The sequence below is a fragment of the Myxine glutinosa genome, chromosome 9 (genome assembly GCF_964187855.1).
Source record: "Myxine glutinosa chromosome 9, kmMyxGlut1.1, whole genome shotgun sequence".
Lineage (NCBI taxonomy): Eukaryota > Metazoa > Chordata > Myxini > Myxiniformes > Myxinidae > Myxine > Myxine glutinosa.
Window position 1 is genome coordinate 5035422 of NC_136269.1, and position 23597 is coordinate 5059018.

The 23597-nt window shown below is 44.3% G+C and overlaps 2 protein-coding genes across 3 annotated transcripts in view; both read right to left on the reverse strand.

Annotated features, from left to right (window-relative positions):
- Nucleotides 1-15910, reverse strand: part of LOC137435666 (uncharacterized) — a 123327-nt gene extending 107417 nt beyond the window's left edge. For both annotated transcript variants that reach the window (XM_078784074.1, XM_078784073.1), the window contains exon 1: nt 11250-15910. The gene's annotated coding sequence lies outside the window, so the exon portion shown is untranslated. The remainder of the gene's footprint in view (nt 1-11249) is intronic.
- A 72-nt stretch (nt 15911-15982) lies between these two features.
- LOC137435665 (hepatocyte nuclear factor 3-beta-like) lies at nt 15983-19075 on the reverse strand. Its single transcript, XM_068129612.2, has 2 exons — nt 18738-19075; nt 15983-17887 (listed from the first exon to the last, which is right to left on the reverse strand). The coding sequence occupies exons 1-2, from the start codon at nt 18825-18827 to the stop codon at nt 16754-16756; spliced, it is 1224 nt and encodes a 407-aa protein (XP_067985713.2). The 5' UTR covers nt 18828-19075; the 3' UTR covers nt 15983-16753.
- Between the last annotated feature and the right edge of the window lie 4522 nt (nt 19076-23597).

Consider the following 23597-nt stretch of genomic DNA (forward strand, 5'->3'; position numbering starts at 1 on the left):
TATATATATATATATATATATATATGCAGTGTCTGTCTTGTGTTGTGTTGTGTTGTGTTGTCCTGTGTTGTCTTGTGTTGTCACTGAACTACTTTCTCAAACTTTTGTGAAATCGTACCAAACTTCTGGTATGCACATATCTCTCCCGTCGGTTTGTCCTAAGGGTATTTTTTTTAAACAAATTGCAATTTTTTTTTTTTAATTTTTTGGGGAATTTTTTTTTTCAACTTCAATTCTTTATAAAATGTGATATCACGTATATTACAAATACATTTGTGCAAAATAATTTTTTGAATTATGATTGGTTTAAACAATAACAAAACGGCAACTCGGGTACAGTCATTTATCTATATATCGACACATCTGGGCAGTGTCTGTGTTCTCACTTAACGACTCCCTCAAACTTTTGTTTCCGTGGTTGTGAAGTGATTTTAATAACGTCGTGGTGGTTTTGAATCACATGGTGGTGAGGTGTTTTGAATTATGTGGTGGTGAGGTATTTATAATTACGTGGTGGTGAGGTGTTTTTAATTACGTGGTGGTGCGGTATTTTTATTACGTGTTTTATGGCTGTGAGGTGTTTTAAATTACTTGGTGGTGAGGTGTTTTAAATTACTTGGTGGTGAGGTGTTTTAAATTACTTGGTGGTGAGGTGTTTTAAATTACTTGGTGGTGAGGTGTTTTAAATTACTTGGTGGTGAGGTGTTTTAAATTACTTGGTGGTGAGGTATTTTGAATTACGTGGTGGTGAGGTGTTTTGAATTACTTGGTGGTGTGGTGTTTTGAATTACTTGGTGGTGAGGTGTTTTGAATTACGTGGTGGTGTGGTGTTTTGAATTACGTGGTGGTGTGGTGTTTTGAATTACTTGGTGGTGTGGTGTTTTGAATTACTTGGTGGTGAGGTGTTTTGAATTATGTGGTGGTGTGGTGTTTTGAATTACTTGGTGGTGAGGTATTTTGAATTACGTGGTGGTGAGGTGTTTTGAATTACGAGGTGGTGTGGTGTTTTGAATTACTTGGTGGTGAGGTGTTTTGAATTACGTGGTGGTGTGGTGTTTTGAATTACGTGGTGGTGTGGTGTTTTGAATTACTTGGTGGTGTGGTGTTTTGAATTACTTGGTGGTGAGGTGTTTTGAATTACTTGGTGGTGTGGTGTTTTGAATTATGTGGTGGTGTGGTGTTTTGAATTACTTGGTGGTGAGGTGTTTTGAATTACGTGGTGGTGTGGTGTTTTGAATTACTTGGTGGTGTGGTGTTTTGAATTACGTGGTGGTGTGGTGTTTTGAATTACTTGGTGGTGTGGTGTTTTGAATTACTTGGTGGTGTGGTGTTTTGAATTACTTGGTGGTGTGGTGTTTTGAATTACTTGGTGGTGAGGTGTTTTGAATTACGTGGTGGTGTGGTGTTTTGAATTACGTGGTGGTGTGGTGTTTTTAATTACTTGGTGGTGTGGTGTTTTGAATTACTTGGTGGTGAGGTGTTTTGAATTACTTGGTGGTGAGGTGTTTTGAATTACTTGGTGGTGAGGTGTTTTGAATTACGTGGTGGTGAGGTGTAATCGTCCCAAACTTCCAGTCTGCACCGACCGCTCCCCTATGTATGTGCTGAGGGGTTCTTTCTTGAAAAAAAAACATTCAACCTAAATCTTCAACCGAAATTGCCTAAATAAATGTAATATCACAAACACAACAAATACATTTGTGCAAAGTAATTGTTTGTATTATGATTGGTGAAAATCATGATAACACAGCAACTCAGGTACAGTCATTATCCTCAGCTAAAATAAGCCCGTTGCTCAGTATCGACGCTTGGTGAGGCGAGCACAGCGAGCCGAGCCAAGCTAGTATATATATATATGTAAATGTGTGTGTACATATATATATATATATATACACACACACACACACACATTTACATATACAGACTTGGCATTTAATATGGAATATTTTTTTGTGGGGGTGAACTTACTTTTCAAGATGACTTAGAACCAAAAGTTCATTGGAATTATGTTGAAATTATTCTAGATTTTGTTAATGTGACCTTTAAAAGAAACAAAAACCACATTTGACATTTCGAAGCAAATAAATTGATCCTTGAAAGTGATTTAAACTGATATCGAACTCAATTCATGGACAGTACTGTGTTAAACTTCTGTACGTTTTCCAGAAGTATCTCTTTATTTTGCACATTAGCCAAATTCTTTTTTAACAAAAACAAAAGTTAAATTACGACTGGGATTACGGACAGTAAAATTACAGTTCAGTACTTTGTGTAACCCCCACGAGCATTCAGGAGAGCACGTGCATGTTGAAGCATGCTGTTCAAGCGATTTGCCAAGGTTTGGACAGGAATCGCTTGCCATGCAGTGACAATAGCCTGCTGCAATTCACGCACAGAGGCAGGCTGCTGGTCCAAGTTGTCGATTTGACGCGTTAATTCTGCCCACAAGTTCTCTATCGGATTCATATCCGGGGACATGGCAGGCCACTCCATATGCTCTAAACCACGGTCAGCAAGAAAGTGTTGGATCATGCGAGCACGATGAGGCCGTGCATTGTCATCTTGGAAGACAAGGTTTCCTCGAAAGGATGCACGAGCAAATGGAAGCAATGTTTCTTCCAGAATGGCCCTGCACTTGAACTGGTTCAGGTTTCCATTCAGAACAACCATGTCACTTTTGCCCCCTGCATGAAAAGCAGCCCAAACGGTCACCCCACCACTTCCAGCTTGGACTCTTGGCACTATACAATCTTTGTTGTAGGCTTCATGCACTTGTCTGCGTACTCGGACGCAGCCATCTTGACGATAGACCAGAAATCTAGACTCTTCACTGAAGATCACATGATTCCAGTGTCCCGGCTGCCATTGACGGTGCTCTCTGGCCCACTGCAATCGGCACTGGCGGTGTTGTCTGGTCAGGCGTGGCTTTCTCAGGGGATGCCTGGCACGATAGCCTGCTTGAACCAGTCGTTGGTTGACTCGCCTTCTGGATACAGGCACATTTGTCAGTTGCTGCCACTCAGCCCGAAGCCGATTAGCTGACTTGGTACGGCCATTGTGGACTAACCGGTGCAGCTGGCGAGCATCCCACCTTGTGGTTCTGCGGGGACGTCCTGGCCTCGGTATTGGAGTAGGGATACCCCTCTGACCATTTCGTTTCAGGATCTTTGACACCTAACCTTGAGTGATGCCATACTGCCGAGCAATAGCACGCTCTTTCATGCTGTAATTTCGTAAAGCCACCACTCCATGACAAACAGCATTGTCGAGTTGACGGACCATCTCCAGAGGAAGCGGCAATAACTTTTGGAGACATGCAGCAGTTGTTTTCCACTAATACAGAACGCAACAACCCTTGTATACCTGACTGTGAAGCCAATCGTCAAATGCACCTGTCCGTACATTTTGCCACGCCACCTGTGATATAATCCTGTTGTTGACTTCTTGCTGCGACAGACAATCACTGACATGGTTCTTTTAACAAATAAATCACCAAAGTGTAAAAGAAACTCACCAGATTGATATACTGAGTTAAGAAAGTAAACCCAAGTCAAGAAAAAAAAAATATTCCATATTAAATGCCATCTGTATATATATATATATATATATATATATACATTTACACATATATGTATGGGTATTGTATGCTGTGTATATATATATATATATATATATATATATATATATATATATATATATATATATATATATATATATATATATATACAGTATATATAGAAGTTCAAAACACACCTGGTCACAAGTGTGCCGCACTGACCGGGTCCTCAGTCGAGGTCCTCAGCATCATCCCGTTTCGGCCCTTCAATCTCGATACGGTCAGCTAAGGTGGGCCAGCAGGGGCACATACACATCCACATGCAGCAACTACACCTGGATGCGTACATACCCCCACCCCCAGCCCGTGCGAACGCAGACTACAACAACAACAACACCTCTGCATCCAGAATCCACAGCACCAAACAAACTTGGTGGAACACTCAAACACCGACCTTTATACCCTTCACCACTCACCAACAAAACACACCAGATCATTCATACACACACATACACACACAACACCAACCAAACACCTACCCTAACAAAATACACAGCTCAACATACAAAAACACACACTCATGCAAAAATTAATTCATGCAAAAACACACACCCTCACCCATTCACTCATATACACAAAATAAGAAATAATAATAATAACAAAAAAAAAAAAACCACACATAACCAACCTACACCGTTTGACGTGCCTCCATAAACTTCCTCCATATCCAAAATGAGCCTTTCAAGGCAACCTGGGCCACCTTGTCACACATCCCCCTTCTTTCTGTCCCACACACTCCCAACCTAGCAAGAAATGCAGAAAAGGAATTGCCAATATACCCTCTACACCCCACCTCAAATGGCTGACACGAAACTCGACAATCCTTCTCCCGGCACTCTGCCTCCAGCTCACTGTACTTTCCTCTCTTCCTCTCATGCACCTCCTCCATGTTCTCTTCCCAAGGTACCGACAATTCCCCTAAGATTACCTGTCTTGGTGCACCTGACCAAATGACAATGTCAGGCCACAACCTTGTCACACAGATCTCCTCTGGGAATACCAATTGTGGCTTTAGGTCTGCCACCACCTGCCAATCACAAGCATCTGACACTGACAGCCCTCTTGCTTTCTACCTCCTCCTCTTTCCACCTCTTCCCACTTGGCCCTCTTTGACAAACCACACCTCTCCCCCATCAGTCTCCTTCTCCACTCTTCTTTCTCTCGACCTCAGCATCTCTTGTTGCACCATCTGCACCACCACCGCCAGCACCTGATCATGTCGCCACCTGTATTATCCTGCTGCCAATGCTACTGAACATGCACTCAGTGCATGCTGCACTGTTCCCACACCTCCACACAAATAACATCTCTCCTCCTGCAACAATCCCCACAATATATAATATATATAATATATATATATATATATATACAATGTATATATAATATATATATATATACATATATATATATATATAAATATACACACATTTACACATCCACATATATATATATATACATATATATATAATTTTAGAAACAGGAATCAAATTCCTGCGAGGGGCTAAGTGTGAAAAAATTCTGACTCAATGCGGGGTCGAACCACGGACCTCCGTATATAAATGTATGTATATATATATACAAAATATTATATATACATACATATATATATATAAAATTATACTTTTTTTTTTTTTTTTTTTTTTTTTTTTTTGTATACAATATCGAGGCTCGTGAAAGAGCGAACATTAATCACACAGAAAGACAAACCGACACATAAAACATATAACATAGGGAGCGGTAGACAAGATGGGGAGAGAGGGGGAAGGACACAAACACAACATTTGAGAGCAGGGACCGAGAGACATGGAGACATCGAGAGATCTGAGAGAGGGCGAGGGCTTTGGGGGGGGGGGGCGTGGGAAGGGGGCAGTGGGAGAGGTATAAAACATATGGACACTGCCAGGACTTCCAGGAAAGAAGTTGGAATTTCAAACAAGGTGGATCTGGGGTGAATTAGCGGGGGTAGAAAAGATCAAGGTTTTGGATGGGGGAAGATAAGAGATGGTGGTGAACAGCTGTTTTAAAGACCTGGAGGGAGGAGTGGGATTGAAGGGAGTGAGGGAGTTTGTTCCAGAGGCGGGAGAAAAGAGGAATGAAAGAGTGAAGGTGAGCGGAGAGCCGAGATTTCGGCAGTTTAACCATTAGAGGGTTGCTGGCAGATCTTGTGCGACCTGTAGGAATATTTGGGGGACAGAGCACAGAGAGAGCTGGGGGTGCAAGGCCGGAGAGGAGTCGGTAGAAGACAGAAAGACCACCTACCTGCCTGCGGTGAGTGAGTGAAAGGCCCTCAGAGATAGCTTCATCGCGGGAGATTCCAATAATTCTGAAAGCTTTGGTTTCAACAGCGTGAAGCCGAGCTAGGTGTGAGGCAGGAGCACCGGCCCATAGGGGAGAACAGTATTCCATTGAGCTGCGGATGAAAGCCTTGTATGTGGTGAGGAGCTCAGGTGTGCCGAGGAAGGACTTCGCACGACGGAGGATGCCCAGTCGGCGACTGGCTTTGGAGGCCAGCTTGGAAATGTGGTTTTCCCAAGAAAGATCATGGCAGATAGTGAGACCCAAAATCTTGAGCGACAGAACTTCTTGGAGAGGATTGTTGAGAAAGTAGATGGGAGGGTTGTCCAGTCGATCTTTTCGGAGAGACATAGTAAGAGTGTGAGATTTGTCAGGATTGAAAGACATGTTCCACTTGTTTGACCAGTCTGTGATTTTGTCCAGGTCTTCAGAGAGTGAGGAGGCAGCAGACTGCCGATCTGAGGGAAGAGGAATGGAGCGGCAGAGAGTGGAGTCATCAGCAAAGAGATAGAGAGGATTTTCGAGAGAGTCAGAGAGATCATTGATGAAGACCAGAAAAAGCACGGGGCCCAGAACACTGCCTTGGGGAACTCCAGCCTGAACAGGAAGAGGAGATGAGAGAAACCCATTCAGGGCCACACGTTGACGACGACTAGAGAGGAAGTCCGCCAGCCATGCGTGGAGATTTCCATGGATACCAAAGGAGGAGAGTTTGGTGAGCAGAGCGGGGTGCCAGACCGTGTCGAAGGCACGTGATATGTCGAGGGAGACAGCTCTAATTTCCTGTTTGGCATTGAGGACCTCCATCCATTGTTGAGACAGCAGAAGCAGCATGTCCAGAGTAGAGTGACCTGGTCTGAAACCAAATTGATGATCAGAGATCAAGCCATTGGAGAAGAGGAAAGATTTCATATCAGAAGCAATGATGGATTCCATGACTTTGCTGATAATTGGGAGAAGGCTGATTGGTCTGTAGTTGCTAGGATCTGTTTTTGCACCTTTTTTGTGCAAAGCGGTGATGTTGGCTGATTTCCAAGCAGATGGCAGTTGACCTTGAGCAAAAGAGAGGGTGAAGAGAACAGAGAGAGGGTGAGATAGAGCAGCAGAGCAGGATTTTAGGACCCGTGGGCTGATGCCGTCGGGTCCAGTTGCAGAATCAGAGTCGAGGGTTGACAGAAACTTTTCCACCTTGTCAGGAGGAAAGGACACGGAGTCCAGGAGCAGCAGGGTACGACTGGGTATGGTGGGTACAGAGAGGGATGGGTTTGGGACACAAGATTTAGAGGCAAACACAGAGTTGAGGCATTCAGCTTTTTCACGTGCGGAGTCAGCTGTGTAGCCGTTTGAGGTAAGGGAGGGGATGGAGGGGGAACAAACACCAGAAACGGATTTGACCAGACGCCACCAGGATTTGGAAGAGGGAGACAGATAAGAGAGTTCGGTCTTGAGAACGGAGAGATATTGTTTCCTGGCTCTCCTGAGGGTGGACACACACTTGTTTCGGGCTTTGTGAAAGGAAATGAGATTTCCTTCCGTTGGATTTGCTTTCCAGGAGACGAAGGCAAGTTGTTTCTGGGCAACAGCCTCACCACAAGATTCCGTGTACCATGGACGGGAGGAAGGGTATGACAACTGAAGACGAGATGGGATAAATCTGTGCATGAGAGAGAGCAATTTACTTTGGAAGAATTCCCAGGATGAGTTGATGTCAGAGGTGGTAGAGATGGGAGACCAGTCCAGATGATTGATGGCTGCTTGAAGACCGTGCCAGTTGGCCTGAGTGAAATGCCAGACTCGTCGACGCTGAGCAGGCTCCCTGAGGATGGTCAGAGAGATGTCCACTTTAACAAGGACATGATCAGATGATCCGATCGGAGCAGAAGAAGAGCAGCAGACATTTTCAGGGAAGTTAGTCATAACCAAGTCCAGAAGAGAAGATGTTCCATTGACTGAGATCCGGGTCGGGAAATTGACAGATTGTGTCAGTCCCAGTGAGTCGCAGAAGTCCTTTGCTGAGGAGCCATGGCTGGTGAGAGAGGTACCCACACCCAGCCAACTGGCATGATGACAGTTGAAATCACCACATATGAGGAAGAGAGAGTTGGGATGAGTAGATAGAAGTTGGTCCATATCATCAGACAGCGAGATGTAGATGGAGTCATCACTGTTTGGTGGACGGTACAACACACATATGAACAAGAGGTGGGAGCGAAGGGGAAGCCGTAGCCAGAGGTATTCCTGGGGGTGAGGTGGAGAGAGTGCAGTGCAGGGCGAGTGAGGAAGAGAGTTTTTGATAAAGATAGCAACCCCGCCTCCAGGACGAGGCTCAGGTCTATCATACCGGAGGAGGGAGTAGCCCGGGAGAGATACTATGGAATCAGAGACATCATAAAGGAGGAAAGTTTCTGTTAAGCAGATCACGTCTGGTTTGACAGAAGCAACCTGTATGGAGAGATCAGTTAAGTTTGAACGAAGGCCCCGGATGTTTGAGGTCCATACCGTTAATGAAGAGGAAGGGGGAGCATCAGATACAGAACAGGGGGGAGGAGGGGTAGGGTAAGATGTGGAAGAGGTGGAAGAGGTAGGGAGAGCTGTTGAAGGTGTGTCAGAGATTTCAGAATAGCTCGGAGAAAGGGAAGGATGGGGCGGACAAAAGGTTTGATGGTGATTGGGTGAGCCACAATGAGGTGTTATTTGAGGAGGGGGAAGAGCGAGGCAGAAGGTTGGGGGAGATGGAGGTGAGAGTTTGAAGGGGGAAGAAGCGGGGAGGACGCTTTGAGGAGGGGGAGTGAGCGGGGGGAAATTGAGAAGCAATGAGGGTGGGGAGATTTGAAGGGGAGGGGTGAGGGGGGAGTTTGGGAGGGAAGGGACAAGGGGAGGGATTTGAAAGGGATGGGATATGGGGGAGATTTGGAGGGGAGGGGTGAGGCAGGAGTCTAGGAGGGGAGGGGCGAGGGGGCGTCTTGGCGGGGAGGGGTGAGGGAGTAGTTTAGGAGGGAGGGGGCAAGGGGGGAGATTTGAAAGGGATGGGTGATGGGGAAGATTTGGAGGGGAGGGGTGATGGGGAAGATTTGGAGGGGAGGGGTTATGGGGAAGATTTGGAGGGGAGGGGTGAGATTGGATTTTTGAAAGTGTACGATTTATGGGAAACGAACATTTATTGCAAAATGAGTTTCTTGTGACCTTCGAGTTAAAAATACGTTTAAGGACGCTGGATGGAGGATGGAGTGCAGGAGAGTTTAGGGAATGTAGAACAAAGGCACTATAGGAGATGGATATTTTTTTTGGGATGAATTGATTTGGTGAGCAAGTCGAAAGCAGCCTTTTAAAGAAGAAGAAGAAAAAGGTGTTATAAAATATGACGGAATACATAACTTGAGGGGAAAGTGTAAACATTGAAGGTTAATGAGTGAAAACTATCTGGGGAAATGGGGGAGAAACACGTGGTCGAAGAACGAACGAACGAATAAGAATGAATAAACGAATGAGAACAGAGAAGGAAATGTTTTTTTTTTTTTTTTTTTTTTTTTTTTTTGAGTTGAGATTTACACAAGGAAGTAGGCTATGGGTGAAAAGACTGGGAATACAGAGAACGAAAGTTATTGGATCACAAACGACGGACCACTGAGAGAAAAACAAAGCCTCAAGGTTGTACAGTGCACACTGTACAAGGCCTTGCTCGCGACACGGCAAACAGACGATCAATTTATGAAAGATAAACACCGAGAAACAACCAAAGTTGCACACAATAACTTCACACACCGAAAGATAAATACAGTTTCGACAAAATACAATTGTGAACAGACTTAACTTCGAAAAACGTGGAGACCGTGTGGAGCTTCGAAAATCCCTGCCGCCGTCTCCAAGATCTCGCGAGATTTGGACAGAGTATAGGCAACAGTCCGCTGCTTTGGACGGAGTATAGGCAACAGTCTGCTGCTTCGGACAGAGTATAGGCAAAAGTCTGCTGCTTCGGACAGAGTATAGGAAAAAGTCTGCTGCTTCGGACAGAGTATAGGCAACAGTCTGCTGCTTCGGACAGAGTATAGGCAACAGTCTGCTGCTTCGGACAGAGTATAGGCAAAAGTCTGCTGCTTCGGACAGAGTATAGGCAAAAGTCTGCTGCTTCGGACAGAGTATAGGCAACAATCCGCTGCTTCGGACAGAGTATAGGCAACAGTCTGCTGCTTTGATCACTCCCGAATTGTTTTTTCTTTCCTGTTAAGAAATATACAACCTCCCAATTTTAACTCTTTCAACCAATGCAAGAAAAAAAGGCTTTTTGTTTTTTCTTTTTTATATATTGTGGTATTTTTACACCAGCCTTCTGCCATGTATCCGAAAATTGTTTACCTGGATTTTGTTTGTCTGGATATACGTTTTATGTATGTATATTTATATATTTATACTAGCAAGGTATCCGTGCTATGCTATGCACAGGTGGGAAGCCAAAAACCAAACCACCAATGCAGAAACGGCGAATGGGAAACCATGGAACCAATAAAATTCCACATTCCTGTGCCACCTTCAGTCGAACGGCAGGCATTGACAGCAGGTTCGTGAAGGACTTGCACAAAACGTAGCTCATCTGAATGATTCAATCCCCGGTCAATGGCGAATCCGCGAATGTCACGTTTAGAAATTAGAACCCCTCACGTCATTTCCTCATTCATATTTAAACTCAATATCTCTATTTTCATTCCAAACAGCGTCATTCCAATCATAAATTGATACTATAACAAAATACTGTGTTAAATCATGATTGTATTGAGATATTATCAAATCAGCCCATTGACATCATCTGTCCACTTCTGGATTCGCAGCAGGTTCGCATCGAGTTAATGTTAAAAAATGTAATTGTATTGAGGAATTTTTGAAACCTCCTGCCTACCTTACTACATCTGCTGGGACTCCGAAACATTCCACAGGTTTGGCGAGACTAGAACCAAACCTGAGGGAGTAGTTTGGGGACGGACCGACAGTCAGACAGACACAGACAATCCTGTTTTATTATATATATATATATATATATATATATATATATATATATATATATATATATATATATATATATATGTATATATATATATATATATGTATATATATATATATATATATATATATATATATATATATATATATATATATATATATATATATATATATATATATATATATATATATATTGACATGAATGAAGGTACGAGGGTTGACCAATAAGTCTGGGGACCTAACGTTATTAAAATAAGATGACAAAATGAGGATTTTTCAATAAAAAGTTAATTTATTGTATAAACACAACGTATTCAAAATAAAACCTGCCCGCCGGTGTACGTGCCTTCAGACATCCATCGTGCAGACTCGGCCGATATCCCCAGGTGATTGTTTCCATGCTCCGTCGCACTCACCATCCGACCGACATTCCTACACAGAGACGAGGGCTCTCCATGCGTCGTCGCTCCACCACTCGACTGGGAGGCGCACGCACTGTTGCCCTCTTTTTGTCGGATCACATTGTTTACCGATCATGTTGATTCTAATGTCACGCGGCCGAGTGCACCTACATCGCATGCGCCGTGTAGGGAAATGTCCAGTTACCTTTGTCTTCTCCGCTCCGCCGCAGTTATTGTGATCGACTTCTTTCGATGCAGCTTTTTCACTTTGGTTTCTGTCCCCGTAGCTCCGACTCTGCTCTCCTTGTTTATTTACAAAAGAGCGCTCGTTCCGCACGAATCGGATGGGAATCGCACGCGATCGTAAAGTGAAAGTGTCGTTGCCGAACGATCGCCCGTGCGATATCGCCGGGTTTAAAGAGACGGATGTTATCGCTCCCGCAGTAAACCCGGATCCGCACGGCGCCAACGTACTTGTCAGCACGCTTTTGACGCGGGAGATTTGGAGATGTTGCTCCTTGTAAGCGTTAGATCATCGCAGCACGCGCATTATCCTGAGCCCGCGGGCGTCGCCGCGTCTCGGGCCCGAGGGGTGGGGAAGGCCCGGTTTTGTGGCCAAATGAAGCAATTTTCACGGCTCCGTAAACAACGTGTGTGTCCCGGCGCCGGCCTCTGATAGTTCGGGAACGCACAATGCGGGGAAGAAATGGTGTTAGGCCTCGGCGTGTCATGCCTGCGGGGATCCTTTTCCCGCGCGATTGTCGAGGTGCGACTCAAAGGCCGAAGCGCACGCGACAGGACGTTAAGCCGTTCGCCCGCTGAGCTACGGCTAATTCAATTTTGTCTTTTTCTCGCCTTTTGTCAAATCGTTCCTTTTATATCCGTGGAAGACTTAAACTCCCTCCCCCTCTCGTCCTTCCACCATCCAGAGCAGAGACCGAGGCTGAGCATCGTCCCATCGAGTAACGCATGTTGGAAAGAATCGATCGCGTCCTACAAACAGTCACGCAAGGATAATAAAACAGAAACGGTGAGAGGAGATCCAAACACATGGAAATGATAAGGAATGGTGTACAAATGTCGGAATTATGATCAAAAAACGGGAATAATAAGGAATGGTGTACAAATGTCGGAATTATGATCAAAATGGGAATGATGAGGAATGGTGTACAAATGTCGGAATTATGGTCAAACATGGGAATGATGAAGAATGGTGTACAAATGTCGGAATTATGATTAAAAAAAACGGGAATAATAAGGAATGGTGTACAAATGTCCGGATTATGATCAAAATGGGAATGATGATGAATGGTGTACAAATGTCGGAATTATGATCAAAAAACGGGAATAATAAGGAATGATGTATAAATGTCGGAATTATGATCAAAAAACGGGAATAATAAGGAATGGTGTACAAATGTCTGGATTATGATCAAAATGGGAATGATGATGAATGGTGTACAAATGTCGGAATTATGATCAAAAAACGGGATTAATAAGGAATGGTGTGCAAATGTCGGAATTATGATCAAAAAACGGGAATAATAAGGAATGGTGTACAAATGTCGGAATTACGATCAAAATGGCAATGATGAGGAATGGTGTACAAATGTCGGAATTATGGTCAAACATGGGAATGATGAAGAATGGTGTACAAATGTCGGAATTATGATTTTTTAAAAACGGGAATAATAAGGAATGGTGTACAAATGTCGGAATTATGATCAAAATGGGAATGATGAGGAATGGTGTACAAATGTCGGAATTATGGTCAAAATGGGAATGATGAGGAATGGTGCACAAACGTCGGAAGTACGGTCAAACTGGGCCGACAAAACGGAATTGTGGTAAAAAATGGGAACAATGAGGAATGGTGTACAAATGTCGGAATTATTGTCAAAAATGGAAATGATGAGGAATTGTGTACAAATGTCGGAATTATGGTCAAACATGGGAATGATGAAGAATGGTGTACAAATGTCGGAATTATGATCAAAATCGGAATGATGAGGAATGGTGTACAAATGTCGGAATTATTGTCAAAAATGGAAATGATGAGGAATTGTGTACAAATGTCGGAATTATGGTCAAACATGGGAATGATGAAGAATGGTGTACAAATGTCGGAATTATTGTCAAAAATGGAAATGATGAGGAATTGTGTACAAATGTCGGAATTATGGTCAAACATGGGAATGATGAAGAATGGTGTACAAATGTCGGAATTATGATTTTAAAAAACGGGAATAATAAGGAATGGTGTACAAATGTCGGAATTATGATCAAAATGGGAATGATGAAGAATGGTGTACAAATGTCGGAATTATGGTCAAAAATGGGAATGATGAGGAATGGTGCACAAACGTCGGAAGTACGGTCAAACTGGGCCGACAAAACGGAATTGTGGTAAAAAAAAATGGGAACAATGAGGAAGGGTGTACAAATGTCGGAATTATTGTCAAAAAATGGAAATGATGAGGAATGGTGTACAAATGTCGGAATTATGGTCAAAAATGGGAATGATGAGGAATGGTGCACAAATGTCGGAATTGTGGACAAAATGGGATGGCTGAGGAATGGTGCACACACGTCGGAATTATTGTCAAAAAATGGGAATGATAAGGAATGGTGTACTAAGGTCGGAATTATGGTCAAACATGGGAATGATGAAGAATGGTGTACAAATGTCGGAATTATGATCAAAATCGGAATGATGAGGAATGGTGTACAAATGTCTGAATTATGGTCAAAAATTGGAGTGATGAGGAATGGTGTACAAATGTCAGAATTATGGTCAAAAAATGGGAATGATAAGGAATGGTGTACAAATGTCGGAATTATGGTCAAACATGGGAATGATGAGGAATGGTATACAAATGTCGGAATTATGATCAAAATCGGAATGATGAGGAATGGTGTACAAATGTCGGAATTATGGTCAAAAATTGGAATGATGAAGAATGATGTACAAACGTCGGAATTATGGTCAAACATAGAGTGATGAGGAATGGTGTACAAATGTCGGAATTATGATCAAAATCGGAATGATGAAGAATGATGTACAAACGTCGGAATTATGGTCAAACATAGGAGTGATGAGGAATGGTGTACAAATGTCGGAATTATGGTTTAAAATGGGAATGATAAGGAATGGTTTACAATTTTCGAAATTATGGTCAAACATGGGAATGATTAGGAATGGTGTGCAAATGTTGGAATTATGGTCAAACATGGGAATGATGAGGAATGGTGTATAAATGTCGGAATTATGGTCAAACATGGGAATCATAAGGAATGGTGCACAAATGTCGGAATTGTGGACAAAATGGGAATGCTGAGGAATGGTGTACGAATGTCAGAATTGTAATCAAACATGGCAATGATAAGGAATGGTGTATAAATGTCGGAATTATGGTCAAAAAGGGGAATGATGAAGAATGGTGTGCAAATGTCGGAATTTTGGTCAAACATGCGAATGATAAGGAATGGTGTACAAATGTCGGAATTATAGTCAAAAATTGGGAATGATGAGGAATGGTGTACAAATGTCGGAATTGTGGTCAAAAAATGGGAATGATGAGGAATGTTGTACAAATGTCGGAATTATGGTAAAAAAAAAAAACGGGAATAATAAGGAATGGTGTACAAATGTCGGAATTATCGTCAAAAATGGGATTGATGAGGAATGGCGTACAAATGTCAGAATTATGGTCAAACATGGGAATGATGAGGCATGGTGTACAAATGTCAGAATTATGGTCAAAAATTGGAATTATAAAGAATGGTGTACAAACGTCCGAATTATGGTCAAACATGGGAATGATGAGGAATGGTGGGTAAATGTCGGAATTATGGTCAAACATGGGAATGATGAGGAATGGTGTGCAAATGTCGGAATCATGGTCATACATGCGAATGATGAGGAATGATATACTAACGTAGGAGTGATGAGGAATGGCGCACAAAAATGGGAGTGATGAGGAATGATGTACAACCATGGGAATGATGAGTAATGATGTTCGAACTTGGTAGTGATGAGTAATGATGTTGAAACATGGGAGTGATGAGGAATGATGTACAAACATGGGAGTGCTGAGGAATGATGTACAAACATGGGAGTGCTGAGGAATGATGTACAAACATGGGAGTGATGAGGAATGATGTACCAACATGGGAGTGATGAGGAATGATGTACAAACATGGGAGTGATGAGGAATGATGTACCAACATGGGAGTGATGAGGAATCACTTCCTTTCACAGTTGATCAAATGTCAATTCCCGGTAAACGATTTCAACCTTCAGGATGCTTTGATGTTTGATGATATTTCCGCAGTTGGTGAATCGTGAGTGCGACGCATTGGTCGGATATTCGTTCGTTATTAATGGTGGTACATTTATGGGATTATCCGAATAAGTCTTGCAAACAATACATGGAACCATGTCGTGTATGGAACACGCGGATCTAACAATAATACATTCACCGGGAATTCTTGGAAAGAAAGCGGGAAAGTTGTGACGTCACAGCGCGCTCCGTCTCCGATCGCAAACACTCGGCGTTGGTTCGACTGAAGGATCTATTCGAGGTTTAATTTTCTCTGCTGCAGCTCACGAGGGACAGCAAACGAACGCGTCACGTTCCAGCACATTCTATATGTACATGATAAACATACACAGTCAGAGGGCACAGCAGTGAAGTTTATTCGTTTGAGGTTAATGACACAAGCACAGCCATGGATGTTCTGTCCCCTAAACCAAGGCACCCGGAATCGGCGACTATCGAATAAATCTAACACATTATACATGGAATTGGGCGCTGCCATGGGAGAACTATATACTCAATAAATAGCACGATATGTACACGGACAACAACGCGTGTTCGATTCGTACACGGAAAACAACACGTGTTTATTTCGTGCCATCCGCTGCGTCGCGTCTCATTGGGAACCTCGCGTGCCTTCATCCTGGATTTCCAAAATCCCGTGATAATTCCGTGATAATATTTATTATTATTTATAAACGGGAAGCAAAAAATCCCTCCGAGGGTGCTCCGAACATAGACAACGTCAAATGAAATGGACGGCAAAATGGCAGGTGTACAATTAACGGTACAGATTCCGTACCAGCTTGAACGCACAACGCAAGCTTCGTATATAGTTTACTCATTTGTGTACAATTGTACCTTTCTTGGTAAATAATAAAAAGAGGAAATACAATGGGTGGTTTGCCACTCTTCCGGGGAACTGAAGACCCATCGATAAGGAGCAGTTCGTGAGCACGTGCGGTTTGTCCATAAGCGTTCCGATGAAAGTAGTCAATGGAACGAACGTCGCGTCCGCGGAGAGTCGGATGCGCAAACGCTGCGATTGCTGTCGCGGATTTCGTTATTGCGTGCAACTCCCGGGGTCGATCGAAACGTGGCGTCCCTCCGCTGAGGCCACAAAGATGAATTCATGACGTGCGCCGGTACACACCTTGGTAATAGTCTGCCGCCACGGAGGGTCCATCGAGCACCGATTTGGCAGTCATGGCCTGCACCGTGCCCGACACGGCAGAGCAGTAGCTTGAGTACTGCTGTGCCGCCTCGTAGCTCTTGGCCTCAAGTTTGTGAGGAGCTTGTTGCTCGGAGGACATGAGGTTGGTGATGGAGAATGGGTGGTTAAACGAATACCTTGGGTCAACTTTCAGGTGCACAGCTGTCCCTGCGGCGGAAGCATGCACCAGCCCGTGGCTCAGCAGCACTTGTTGCTGATGTTGCTGTTGTTGTTGCTGTGCCACTGCGCCGTCGTGCGCCGTGTGTCGTACCTTCATCTCAGCCAGGCCACTCTTGAGGTTTTCAAAGGTGTGACAAGGACTACTATGGGCATCGCCACCCCTCCTCGCTGGGTCGCCTGACTGCCGACCAGGGGTTACCGCCTTCCCAATTTTCTCGCTCTTGAAGCGCTTCTGCCGCCGCAGGTAGCAGCCGTTCTCGAACATGTTTCCAGAGTCCGGGTGCAGCGTCCAGAAAGAGCCCTTCCCTGGCTTGTCCGGTGAGCGTGGGACCTTCACAAAGCAATCGTTGAACGACAACGAATGTCGGATAGAATTCTGCCAGCGCTGCTGGTTCTGCCGGTAAAAGGGGAACAGGTCCATGATCCACTGGTAGATCTCGTTCAGGGTCATCATCTTGCCGGCGGACTGCTGGACAGCCATGGTGATGAGCGAGATGTAGGAGTATGGAGGCTTGGCATGGGTGTAGCTGCGCCGGTACGTCTTTGGATCCCGAGAACGGCCCAGGTTGCCCTGCGCATACGGCATCTGGTTCATGGCCGAAGGGCTGAGCCCCCCGTACGCGGAGTACGATCCCAGGGAGCCGCCTTGGGCCCCCATCGGGCTCATGTTAGAGCCCATGGCCGACACGCCGCCCGCGGTCATTGCGCCGCTGCCAATTGGTCCAATGGCCCCGGGACTCATGGCCGCGTTGACGTAGGCCAGGTTAGGCGAGACGGCCGCCAGGCTGCCTGTGTTGGGCAACGCGCTCATGTACCCGTTGCTGGCGGGAAGGCCCATGGCGCTGTTTATACCGCTTACAACGGGGTATGTCTGCACACAGAGAAAGAACAGCACACGTCATGGAAGAACGTCCTCAACCCATATAATCATGCAATATTATACCATGTTATGCATCATAGGAACGATTCCCATGTTCCATGCCCAGCCTCTGCGATGCTTATTGTTTACTTTCACACGAGGAAGGTAAATAATAAGCACGTTGTGTCCGTTCACTGCAGACTTCAGAATCGTGCTAACTGCGTTTGGATTAGGGTTAGGGTTAGGGGTTAGGGTTAGGGGTTAGGGTTAGGGTATGGTTAATGTTAATGTTAATGTTAGTGTTAGGTTAGGGTTAGGGTTAAGGTTAGGGTTAGGGTTAGGGTAAGGGCAAGTCCCAAGTCCCAAAACCCATCTTGGTTTGAACAGCTCACGACGAGGATGGCAACGTCCATTACGATCATTACAACAACCTGCGTAGGGAAAACCGATCGCGCTTTGGTCTCGACGTTATTATCTGGTTGACAACAGTTATGTTTCGAATACAAACCGGGTCGTACGTACTAATGACGACCTTACGTTGCATTCGGGTAATCATGGCCCTCTTCGGAAATAGTCATGACACGGCGGAGGGAGAAAGCAGGAGTAGATGTAATAAACGAGGCACATTTCCCGCATTATGGTGAAACGAGTCTTATATGATTACATGAGAGCGAAGACCGTACACATTGGAACAGGTAAGTCGCACGTTCGCGTAACTCTGAGTCAAGGCGCAATGCAAAGTGCCGGCTTAAACATCGTATACATAATTCATTGGTGAGCGCGTGTTTGCGCCGCCAAATGAGCTCGGGACGCCCCTGGCACAAGACCGCTCGCGCGCGCCAGCGCCGTTCGGAGCACCGACCTCCACAGTGTCCATGTAGTACGTGCTCCAGTCGGACGGCTCATGACCCTCCATCTTGACGGAGCCCGGCAGACTGGAGGCAAGGTGCATGGCTGGTGCGGGGCAGGGCGGTTTCCACGGTTTGCCCGCGCCCGGCCCGCGACTCCCTCCCCCAACCACCACCCCTCCTCTACACTCCCTCGCACCTGGGAGCCACTCCGCCGGCACCACCGCGCGTTATAACACGGCCGCGGCACCGCTGCGCGAGCGCGTCCCATTTGAATAATCGTCCGTTCATCGCCATTGTTCGTACCTGCCGCGACCCGCCATCCTCACCGCCTTCTTGTCCTTTTACCTCCCCGTGACAGTTTATACATCCGACGCGCACCTGCCGCACGATGACGGCCTTTCAAAAAGTTATCGGTACGCTTTCGGGAAACTTGCACGGCAGTCCAATATCTACCTAAGTACACTTTACATTTAAATTAAACGATGTTTACAAATAAAAGATAAAATGTATTAATTTTTTTTAGACTTTGTTGCATGTACGTCTTTGCCATGTCTTTGTCTCATTTATTGTGAGTAGGCCTATATCATATGTTGTGTTTTTTTTTTCGAATAAAACACAAATACACCAATTGGTCCAATGGCCCCGGGACTCATGGCCGCGTTGACTCATGGCCGCGTAACAAACACACACAAATACTCAACACACACCCAAACACACACAAATACAAACAGAAAAACACACACAAATAAACACACACACACACACACCAAAAGTAAACACCCAAACACACACACACACACACACACACACACACACACACACAAATACACACACAAATAAACACAAAAACACAAATAAACACACAAATACAAACAGAAAAACACACACAAATAAACACACACACACACCAAAAGTAAACACCCAAACACACACACACACACACACACACACACACACACACACAAATAAACACAAAAACACAAAATAAACACAAATAAACAAAAACACACACAAAAACACAAATAAACACACAAATAAACACAAAAACACAAATAAACACACACAAATAAACACACACAAATAAACACACAAACAAACACACACACACACACACACAAATAAACACACACAAATAAACACACACACACACAAATAAACACCCAAACACACACACACACACACAAACACAAAAACACACACACACAAATAAACACAAACACACACACACACACACACACACACAAATAAACACAAAAACACACAAATAAACACACACACAAATAAACACACAAACACACAAACAAATAAACACACACACACAAATAAACACACACAAATAAACATGCAAACACACACAAATAAACACAAATACAAATACAAACACACACGCAAACACAAATACACACACAAACACATACACAAATAGACACACAATACACACACACACACACACACACACAAACACACACACACACACACACACACACACCACACACACACACACAGGTTTCCCTACATGTTTCTAACAAATCTAATCATTTACAGGGTGTTTCAAAAAGAATTATACAACTTTGACTTCCTGCCATTTCTTTATTTTTTGACCTGTACTGTTTTTCCTTTTCAGGGTTTGGTGGTGTTGTCGTGGTATTTGTTCCCCGGGATTTCTAGCTCCGTAGCTCAACTATGCCATTGACAGTGGAGCAGTAGACAAAGGTAGTGGCTTTGTGGTATGAGATTAAATCATATGTAGACACCCGCTGGAGGTTCTGCCGGGAATACGACTTCAGAACACGTGATGGACCCACAAATTGTGTCATTCAACGTATTGTGAAACATTTTGAGCACAAGGTTACAGTGCACAACTAGAGCAAGGGCAACAGAGGCAGGCCAGCATCACCAACCAACAGCCAAGCCAACATCGACGCCGTGCGTGATTCTGCAGTGGACAGTCCCAAGAAGTCCCACCGCCGGCGCTCCCAAGAGCTGGGCATCAAACCAACATCAGTCTGGCGTATCCTCACTAAGGAACTGAAGCTTTTCCCACACATCATCTCTGTTAGGCATTAACTGAGTCAAGATGAAATGAAAAGGAGACTTGATATGTGCAATTGGCTCAGTGACAGGATGTAGCGGTAACCGAACTAGATCAGCCTGATGTGGTTCAGTGATGAAGTCCGTTTCCACTTGAACGGTGCCATCAACAACCACAACAATATTTTCTGTGGGGGGGAGGGGGGGCGGACCGGGGGGGGGGGGAGATATTTGTGAAATAGCAATCAGTGATAGAAAATACCATGTCATAAGGTTTCAAGAAATGTTTGGTTCATGATCCTGAGGTTTCTTTGTAAATAAACGTTTAAAGTTGTATCACTCTTTTTGAAACACCCTGTATTGTTGAACAGTAACGGCTATTCCCAAAGGATTATATTAACATTTAAAGGATGTTGGAAATTATTCAAATTCTACAACATGATATACTTAACTTATCATGATTGTAAACCATGTATATACATATATATATATATTGTTACGGATCTCAGCGACGGCACTCCCCTTAGCAAGGGGGGGGGGGGGGGGTTAATCCCCTTGGCCTGTTAAGCTGGCCGTCTCTAGTCCTGGTACTTATAACGCTCCTCTGCGGGTGAAATTGGTCAGGGTTATTGGTCAAGGTGTTCTCCCGAATACCTTTACCAATCCCTCCGCAAAGCAGGGAGACAAGTACCGCTCAAACCACGGACAAGATGGTATTTGCCGAGTGGTTTAGCAATCCGAGATTCGAGCCGTTAGCAATTGACTAACCCAATTCTGCACATTGGCCAAATCGTGCCACAGGTACTCAATCGAAAGAAAGGACTAAAGCGATCGGGGGAGAATGAAACCAAAAGGGTAAGAAATAACAGACATTTATTATATATATACAAAACCAAAACCAAAGAAGAAACGAAAGGTAATGTACAGTGAAGAAGAAGAAGACACAGGGCAGCCTTAAACAGTCTTATATTATTCCCCAGGACAAACAAACAGACTCACATGACAGGGAATGGCAGGCAGGAATGACTGGAAGAAGGAGAAGGGTCCATGCAGGTGACCGGATAGGAAGGTCGGGGCCGGTGCGCAGCGTCGAGGTTGACTACAGTCCACGCTCCGGGCTCGAGCCGAAAACCCGGTGGCAGCTGCACGTATTCGTTCACGTGGTAGGGGCTTTTCGAAGCAGCTCGTCAGCGAGCTCCATGCAGCTTCGTCTCTCTCAGCCAGACCCCACCAAGCGCCGTCTCCAACCCAAGTCGACTCTCCCAAAAGGCTCGCGCTGGCGCTTATATTACGCGCTTCAAGATAAATGCGCACTTCATAGAGCCACGCCCGTGATGGTATTTCGTCAGCCCTGGTTGGCTGGTAAGGGCTCGCTGGCTCCACCTCTGATGGTGCGTCAACGTGCCACATCTTGTTCTTGTGGTCCCGCCACCTTCTTCCTTGGCTTTGAGACCGCGTGCGCAATAGCAGTTTGGGGCCAACAACCGAATCAAGGCAAGGAGCAGCGAACGCTGCCCGACTGCTACTTTGAAGCACGGGTGAGACGATTGGGGAAATTGAAAGGGGCCTATCTTATTTGATTAATGCAACGCAGATTCAACTATTGGGAACAGATCCTTAACTGAAACACATAATAATGAAATAACTACGGAGAGGTCCTATGGTTCGCTATGTGTTGTACATGGACTAACTAGGGGGTGATCTTTAACAAGCCAATTGATGGGGATATTTACAGGGGAACATTTATAAGGGAAACATTTACTAAAATTTACGAGTGAAGGTTCTAAAAACCGTAACAATATATATATATATATGTATATACAGTATATATATATATATATATATATATATATATATATATATATATATATATATATATATATATATATATACAGACTTGGCATTTAATATGGAATATTTTTTTTGTGGGGGTGAACTTACTTTTCAAGATGTCTTAGAACCAAAAGTTCATTGGAATTATGTTGAAATTATTCTAGATTTTGTTAATGTGACCTTTAAAAGAAACAAAAACCACATTTGACATTTCGAAACAAATAAATTGATCCTTGAAAGTGATGTAAACTGATATCTAACTCAATTCGTGGTTGTACTGTGTTCAACTTCTGTACGTTTTCGAGAAGTATCTCTTTATTTTGCACATTAGCCAAAATATTTTTTAACAGAAACAAAAGTTAAATTATGACTGGGATTATGGACAGTAAAATTACAGTTCAGTACTTCGTGTAACCCCAACGAGCATTCAGGAGAGCACGTACACGTTGAGGCATGCTGTTCCCGAGATTTGCCAAGGTTTGGACAGGAATCGCTTGCCATGCAATGACAATAGCCTGCTGCAATTCACGCACAGAGGTCAGTTGCTGGTCCAAGTGGTCGATTTGATGCGTTAATTCTGCCCACAAGTTCTCTATCGGATTCATATCCGGGGACATGGCAGACCACTCCATATGCTCTACACCACGGTCAGCAAGAAAGTGTTAGATCATGCGAGCACGATGAGGCCGTGCATTGTCATCTTGGAAGACAACGTTTCCTCAAAAGGCTGCACTGTTTCTTCCAGAATGGCCCTGTACTTGAACTGGTTCAGGTTTCCATTCAGAACAACCAGGTCAGTTTTGCCCCCTGCATGAAAAGCAGCCCAAACGGTCACCCCACCACCTCCAGCTTGGACTCTTGGCACTATACAATCTTTGTTGTAGGCTTCATGCACTTGTCTGCGCACTCGGACGTGGCCATCTTGACGATAGACCAGAAATCTAGACTCGTCACTGAAGATCACGTGATTCCAGTGTCCTGGCTGCCATTGACGGTGCTCTCTGGCC